The sequence below is a fragment of the Uranotaenia lowii genome, chromosome 2 (assembly GCF_029784155.1).
Source record: "Uranotaenia lowii strain MFRU-FL chromosome 2, ASM2978415v1, whole genome shotgun sequence".
NCBI classification, from domain to species: Eukaryota; Metazoa; Arthropoda; class Insecta; order Diptera; family Culicidae; genus Uranotaenia; species Uranotaenia lowii.
The window spans coordinates 32,674,065-32,682,095 of record NC_073692.1 but is presented as its reverse complement, the minus strand read 5'-3'; the positions used below and the strand labels follow the sequence as shown (position 1 = coordinate 32,682,095).

Genomic DNA, 8,031 nt, shown 5'->3' with positions numbered 1-8,031 from the left:
AGCCAATTTTGCCATCTTTAAAGGTGGTGCTTCAGTTTGCATGAGGGTCTCGTTCTTCTATATCGGGATATAATTCGCGCGATGATGCGGAATTATCCCGAGTGGCCCGGGAAGCCTGATCGATCAGGGTGTTCCGGGGAGACAAGTCCTTGAAGCGCAGTCTGGTACTGCTGATTTTTTTACGTTGGTTGAATAAGAGTAGGCATACAAATAGTTTTCCTTTCCACTTAGACAGGATCCGGTGATTAATTTTTTCAACAGAATAACCATTCTATTGGATTTGTTTTGGATGGTTATACATCGTCTGAAGTCTTCTTTATGAGCCTGTATATTTTCGCTCCAACATGCATCGCGAACAGCATCACGCAAATTTAATTTCAGCATCCTGCCAGATTACTGTTAGTACATTAAAAAATTATTTCCGTTAGCTCGTTTGGTTTTATTTACCCTAATTGAAGAATTGATTGGTGTTGGTATAGGCAAGTCATCCGGAAGAACATTTTCACAAACGTTTTTACCCCAAGGGTGAAAAATTGCTCTCGTTTTATTCACAATCTCGTGTTTTCTTCCATGCGAAATGCCCCGTGGCATTTACATAGAAAATGAATAAAATGCGTCATTCTTTCTGTTAAAATACTTTCACATAAATGATAAATTGTCATCCATACCCTTCAGCTGCCATTAATCCATCAGCATCTGTTCAATACTAGCCGTTGCAGCATCCCCATCAGCAACGCCACTTCCGGACCCATCCTGAGAGCTTGTCGTACTAAGCAGTTCCCTCAGCTCACTATCGATGTCCACCTGGGAGGGATTCGGGTTCGGATGGTGGTGGTGGTGGTGGTGATGATGATGCGACGGCACCGGTTCCGGCTCCAGATCCATATCCATCGGGGTGGTGTCTATGATGTCTGTCGGAATAGAATATTCATTATAACGATGTTTATTGGCGAAAAAACGAAGAGGTGACAAAATTTACCATTAGATGTAGGGTTGTTGGGCTTTGATTGTTGAACCGATCCTGGATTGACTGGTTGCGGGTTGATAATTCCCACCGGTGGCGTTTGATACATCTCTAATCCAACTGTTTATGAGAAAAAAAATTAACTACGGAATATCTACAAAAAAGGATTCAAGTTACTTACCACCGGTCATTCCCAAAGCCTTTCGTACCCCGTGGGGAGCAGCGATAGCCATGGGAGGCAGTTGTTTAGCAATTTGCGTTAAATTGTTAGTAATTTGTTGTGCCAGTTCGATTTCACCTTCTCCAGGACGCTGCACATAGGACAAATGAGCCGGCAGTGGAGCCGAAAGGCGATCCGTTTGTATCTGGTGTAGCTTCTGGATGAGATCTGAATTCTCGTTCAACGATTGCTGCAGATCGTCCGGAATGTTTGCTCCATTGAGCTCACGTTCCAAGTCGCCCAGGAATGATACATCAATACCCAACTCGCTTAGAGAACGAAGCTGACTAACGTCAACTTTCACGTTTGCTAGCTGTTGTTTTTCTTTTTCCTGTTCAGCCGGTTCCGGAAAAGTTTGTTTGACGGCATCCTTTTCTTGACGCTGCATTTCCGATTCATACAAAGTGCCAAAAGTTTTCCGATGCTCTCCATTAGTTAATATGTCCAACAAACTGTGGGCTATGCCTCCAGCATAAGGACTATCTTTCGTGTATCTCATAATGCTTTCTGCATAGTTACTGCCAGTTTCATCGCCGTACGTATTCAGAACCATTTCCGTTTCTTCTTTAGAGAGATTCGAGAACCGGGAATCAAAAACTGGCGCAAACGAGCTAAATGCACCGTAGGTCAGCGGTTTGATCACCTTAGCAAAATTTCTGCGATCTTCTCGGAATCCTTGAAGTTGGGCTGTTCCGTACTGCAACTTGCCGGTGAAAGCTTCCAATGAAACCACCTTCTCCGGGTTGTTGTTTTCATTGGCTAGCAAAATGTTCATGGTAGTTGTGCCATCCTTCAAATGTCTCAAGAAGCCCATCTTATTGGCAGATCTTTTCTTCAACAACTTCGATCGAGAGCTCAAGGCAGCCTTCTGAACCTGTTCGAGCACTTCCTCCGGAGTCAAATCATCCACGAAAGCCTCGAACTTGGTGGTTGGATTATTCTCCAAACGGATCTGCCGCCGTTTTTCCTCTTCCTCGAGCTGTGCGTTTATCTGGGCATTCAATCCTTCGTCAACGGCAGCAGCTACGGCTTCATCTGCCGAGTCCAGTGTATGATGGTCCTGGTCGTTGAGATCGCTGGAGATGGGCAGTTCGAAGCCGAGCTCCTTGAAGGTAAGCTCCCGCATGTATGTCATGAGTGGGCGCAGCGAACGAACCAGATTTTCCGGCTGCAACAGCCGGGCTCCCACGTGCAGAAGTTTCCGGGCCGCCTTGTGGTAGACCGTTTCCGAGTGGTTGTATCTGGAATTGATTTGACAAGGTCAGATTCGTCAGGATAACGACAGCATTGGTTGTTTTAATCCTGCAGAGGGTACTTCTCGTATTTTTTTTAAGTAGAAATTCAGTCCTGGATGGAAAACATTGCAATACTCTAACAAATTGAGTAAATTTAAAATTAAGAAGATACCCACGATAGGGAAAGAATTTAATAGGCAGGTATTTTATAAGAAATTGTCAATTTACAAAAAACGGCAAAGAATTTTTTTTTATTTGAAATTATTCTAAATTTGGTTTTATTGCTAAGACTGTTCATTTTCAGTGACCAAAAGCACATATAACGGAATAACAAAATAATGATATAAATTTCTATTTCGATAAATAATTTAACTTTAATAGTCATTTTCTCGAAACACGTCAAGTGGCTCATCCGATTAATCAAAACAAAATATAAAATTGTCATCCACTTCTGTGAGTAGTGAATACAACACCTACTCTAATTCCTGGCAGACTGTATTAAGACATGAATCACCAAGTTCTGTGTTCGATCATAACGACTCAACATCTGGAAAACTTTCTAGCAAATCTGTTCTTCTGAGAAAATTAAAATACTTTTACCATTAACTATCCTCCATCTTTATCTCATTTAAACCTCGTTCAAATATTAGTAAGTCTGTAAATTCAGAATATTTACCAAGATTCCTGGAAAACAAAATGATATAGATAAGGCATCAGTTGAGCACATTTTTTAGTCAATGACGCAGACAGCAGAAGATACTTGAAAACACCTTGAATATTTAACAAACACATATAATCATTCCAAGAAGCTGGACAGATGCGATCTCAATTAAGTTTTTTTTAAACAATAGAAGAGATCATAAGCATAAAATCAATCCTGGAAGTTCATTAAGGTACATTTTGTCTGTATCTACAATGAAAAAATACCCTCATTATACAAAAGTGGGTACCTATTGAATATTTGACAAAGAATCTTGTTTAACAAAAATTCAGAAATTTCAGAATGAATACTTAAAGTTCTGCTACGAGAGCTGAATCATCCGATTAGATATTGAAAATCTTAACTTGTTTTCCAATATTCCCGGGACAGTCAAAAGTAAAAATTCATTTAAACTCACCTGATCGCATTGTCGCACATCAGCTTGAAATCGTCGCTAAACTCCTGCACCGATTTGTACTCATTATCATCGATCTTCTGCCGGATGGTGCTAAAATCCATCGGTCTGATAATGATCGAAGAATACCCCGGGGCAATATCATCGGTCACCGGCCAGGCAAAAAACTGATGCGGATCCCGCTTCTCCAGGGCCTTTATCAGATGATCCAACAGCCGAGCCAACGGCGACCGGCTCTGCTTCATCTTGATAACACAGGAACGCTGTTCCCGACCGCTGCAATCCGAACCCGGTGTTTTCGGAGCCTGATTCGAGCAACTGTCGTGGAAATCCATTTTGCTTCCCGGTCGAGAGGTGGACTGAAGCGAAACCGGACTCGCGATGGGCTCCTCGGTTGTGACCGAGCTTGGGGCCATGATCTCTTCTTTGCCTCCGAAAGTGGTTGATGGAGTGGCCGGCGTAGCCGGGGTTGTCGGTTGGATTATGGGGATCGGTTCCGGTTCCGGACTCTTAATGGGAATGAATGGTTTCGTAACCGGGAGAGAAGCCGGACTGCTGGAACTTCCGACCGTGGAAATTGATGCTGTTGCAGCGGCCGTGTACAACAGGCTTCCATCGGGAGGCGCTTGACTGCTTTCATCTCCGACACTTCCGAAGTCTTCCTGGCTGGAGTCGTCACCCCGGTGCCGGCGTTTCTCCTTGTGGTGCTTGTGCTTCTTCTCACGGTCCTTCTTCTTCTTCTTTTTCTTTGACTTTTTATGACGCTCCCCTGAAAACAAATTTTAAAAGTGTAATGACCTAGTTCCAAACGGGATTTTTTTTCCTCTTACCGGAATATTCCCCAGCCAGCGACGAAGACGGCAAATCCGAATGAATACCGTAAGCAGGAGAATCGCTGCCGTGTTCCGGTGTGGAACTGTTTCCGCTCACCTTGAGGATCAGCTTCAAACTCGGTGGACGTTCCAGCAGCATATTGGCTTTCTCCGAAGCTGCAAACACCAACAAATTAATACCGCAGCTTGAATTAATTTCAATTTCAACAGTTTAAAATCACTTACCTTCACGCTCCCGACGTTCGGATTTGTGTTTCTTGTGCTTCTTAGAGCCCATTTTCGGAATTCAAGCGGAACAAAGTCGAAAAAACAGGAAATTCTGCCGGTAAATCCGTACAACCCAAACAAAACGGCGGTCACGCAAATATGGTGGATGGAAAATGTAAACAAGCAAACAAAAAATGCCAAACTGTGGAAGTACACGTTTTCCGCGTTTTATTCACTGTTGGTTGAAAAACAAAAAGTTATCATCTCGAGAAAAAAAATGAAAATGTAAGAAACTTGATAAATTTAGTCGTTTTAGTCAGATAAATACAAATAAAAACGAAAAAATCGAACAAAAATTGAAAGCAATGAAAATCTTCGACAAATATCTTTTAAATGAGAAAAAAAAAGTTAAAATAAGAAAGACAATTTTAAAAAACTATTCAATAGCCGAAAATTAATGATTTTTGTATACATTTTTTTCAGCGTGTAGATGCTTTATGTAACGAGGGGTAAGACAATGCAACAATTACATTGTACATTGAGAGCAGAGGTGCCCGGTGTCCTGATTTATCAGGATTTGTCCTGATTTTCGAGAGACCGTCCTGATTTTTCAAAAACTGTCGAGTTGTCCTGATTTTTGAAAATTTGTCCCTAAAATGTCCTGATTTGTCCTGATTTTCATAAAAACTTCTTAAGTATGGTCGAATTTGTAGTTATACTATGAGAAAATCGAATAAATGGGTTATAAAATAGCTAAACCCATTTAACAGATGGTAATCTTCGGTTCAGATGATATTTAAATAATGTTTTTCGATATGAACTACATGCCAGCAAACAAGCTGCGCACTGTTGTTGCATGAATCAAGGCGTTTACAGCACCTGTATTGCGCCTTTATTTATGCAATCGAAGCAGAAATCTTTACTATTTTCATGAACCAAGAGGTGTCCTGAAAAATCCTGATTTTTAACTTCGCGTTGTCCTGATTTTTGACGAAACCACCTGGCACCCCTGATTGAGAGACCGTCTTGATTTTTCAAAAACTTTCAAACTGATTTGATTTTTGAAAATGTGTTTTTAAAATGCCACGAATTGTCCATGAGTTTCGTAAAAACATCTTAATGTTTTCGTAAAATCGAATTTACAATGGATCTACGAGAACTTTGAACAAATCTAATAAAATAGTTAAACTCGTCCAACCAATAGCAATCATAGACTCAGATCATATTTAAATAGTGTTTTTCGATATTAACTGCGCTAGACAAGAAGCTGTTTATTTGTGTGGCATAAATCAAGGCGTTTACAGCACTTGTATTTCACCTTTATTTATGCAATCTTATCAGTGCTGTATATTATTTCCATAAACACCTCTTTCCTGAAAATCCTGATTTTTCTTCGCGTTGTATAAATTTTTAGAAATCACTTAGCGCCCTAAATTTCAATCGACATTTATTTTCAAACTCTGAAACAACTTTATAACAAAAACGTGTTATAGAAAATTCACAGTCATAGAACATTCATATGTATGTACTGAAATTCATCTTAAATGCGGTTGATGATGATGTTTGTATACATATTTATTAACATTTCTGATCCAAAAAATTTAGTTGTTACCAAAAATCTTTAAAGGTGACAAGATTTATGTTTGGCTTCTTGAATGACAAAGAAAAAACCCAACAAAATTGAACCACATTTTTCAAAAAAAAGTGTTCATTTGTGATCTTTCATTTGACACAAACCAGGTGATATATATAGAAATTGGTAATCTCTATATATAAAAATGAATGTTTGTCTGTCTGTCTGTTCCCTATAGACTCGGAAACTACTGTACCGATCATCGTGAAACTTGGCATCTGAGGGTTTTTGGGGCCGGGGATGGTTTCTATAATAGTTACAAACCGCTCCGACTTAAGGGAGGGAGGGCTTCCATACAAAATTTGTAGTTTTTCGAAACAAATTAAAGTCATGACATCCATTTTCTTGAGATTTTTTTTTCCTTTGGGCGGTTTGTTTTTCGTCTCCAAGGTCGAGGCGTCGCGAGCCAACGTCGTGAGAGGATAGTAACCATGACATAGCATACTGATCAGTGGGAATATTTTGGCGCGTATTTCTCAACCAAGCATATTTTCAATGCAAGGGATGGCGATATGAAGCCTTGCTGTGATTTTTTTCTACTTGATTCCTAGCTCATTTGTACAGCACATGGTTATGAATGACGCCTAGATGTGATCCAGATTGACATTTTGCCGATCGAATAAAACATATACATTATTTTTGCAAAAATCTGAAATCCATTTTTAGAGATTTTCTTTTTTTTTTTTAGCGGTTTGTTTTTCGTCTCTGTGGTCAAGCAAACGTCGTCGCAAGTGGATAGTAACCAAAGCATACTGTTCGTTGATCGCTGGAAAAATTTAACAATTAGGCGCCTGTTTCTCAACCACGTGGAAATAAATGACGCCTAGATGTGACACGGATTGGTATTTTATCAATCGAATCAAAAGCAATTGAAAGAATTGCAAAAATAGTTCGTGTTAATGTAGGTAGCAATTGTTGTATAAAAAATATAAATTTAGTTCTGATGCTAATGAAATAATGGTATGAAACTTTGCGGAAAATTGAAAAAAAAAATACAGAAAGTAAAGAATTTACATACAATTTTTTAACCCATTTTACCTACAAGGTTATTTTAAAATCATATTGATAACAGAAATATGAATAAGATGTTTTCTACAGAGATAGATTGGAAAATTTTGTTGAACATGAACAAGTTTTATCAAGCGCCATTTAAATTTGAAGAAGATAAAAAAAAATTCTTTAAATTGGATAAGATAGGACTGACGTGTGCATAAGTGAAAGGTATCAGTGAAATAAACTTATTTTTATTGATAAAAAGTGAGGGAATTCATTTTCCGAAAGAATTTTCATTCAAGGAAGACTAGAGCATGTTCAAACGTTCAACTTTTCTCTGTTACAAAAAAATAAAAAAAATTATGTTTTCTTCTAGAAATTTTTACTAAGAAATGAAAACGGGAGCTTCTGCTTCTAAATAATTCTGAAAAAAAAACATCGTACTTTTTGCTTACATACCAATTCAAGTACGTATTTAACATGAAAAGTGTTTTTGTTTCGCTTCTTTTTTGAAAAGTGAGACTTTAGAACTGATATTCATCTGGAAGCAAATTTTTTATAAGAAATTTTTAGTATACCCTTAAAGTGTTAAAAATAATATTTCCTCCTGTCATCTTACACGGTGCGGCAAGGGCAAACGTCGAACTTTTAAGAAATTCATCTTCAAAATGATTCAATATGTTGGATCGACCAGAAGGGGTATTCTGAATGTTGAAACGCAAATGGGTATTGAAAATTTTTAACTGTCTTTGTAATGAAGGTCATTTGCTTTGAACAGCATTCGTTAAAAGTGGAGTAACAAACATAAATTTATACTGCAGGAATACTGTA

At 38.7% G+C, this 8,031-nt stretch overlaps 1 protein-coding gene across 1 annotated transcript; it reads right to left on the bottom strand.

Annotated features, from left to right (window-relative positions):
• Positions 1-543: 543 nt before the first annotated feature.
• Positions 544-4,733, bottom strand: LOC129745663 (bromodomain-containing protein 7). Its single transcript, XM_055738923.1, has 6 exons — positions 4,593-4,733; positions 4,365-4,523; positions 3,538-4,303; positions 1,146-2,425; positions 980-1,084; positions 544-911 (listed from the first exon to the last, which is right to left on the bottom strand). Exons 1-6 carry the CDS (start codon positions 4,642-4,644, stop codon positions 682-684), a joined length of 2,592 nt encoding a protein of 863 aa, XP_055594898.1. The 5' UTR covers positions 4,645-4,733; the 3' UTR covers positions 544-681.
• Positions 4,734-8,031: the final 3,298 nt, after the last annotated feature.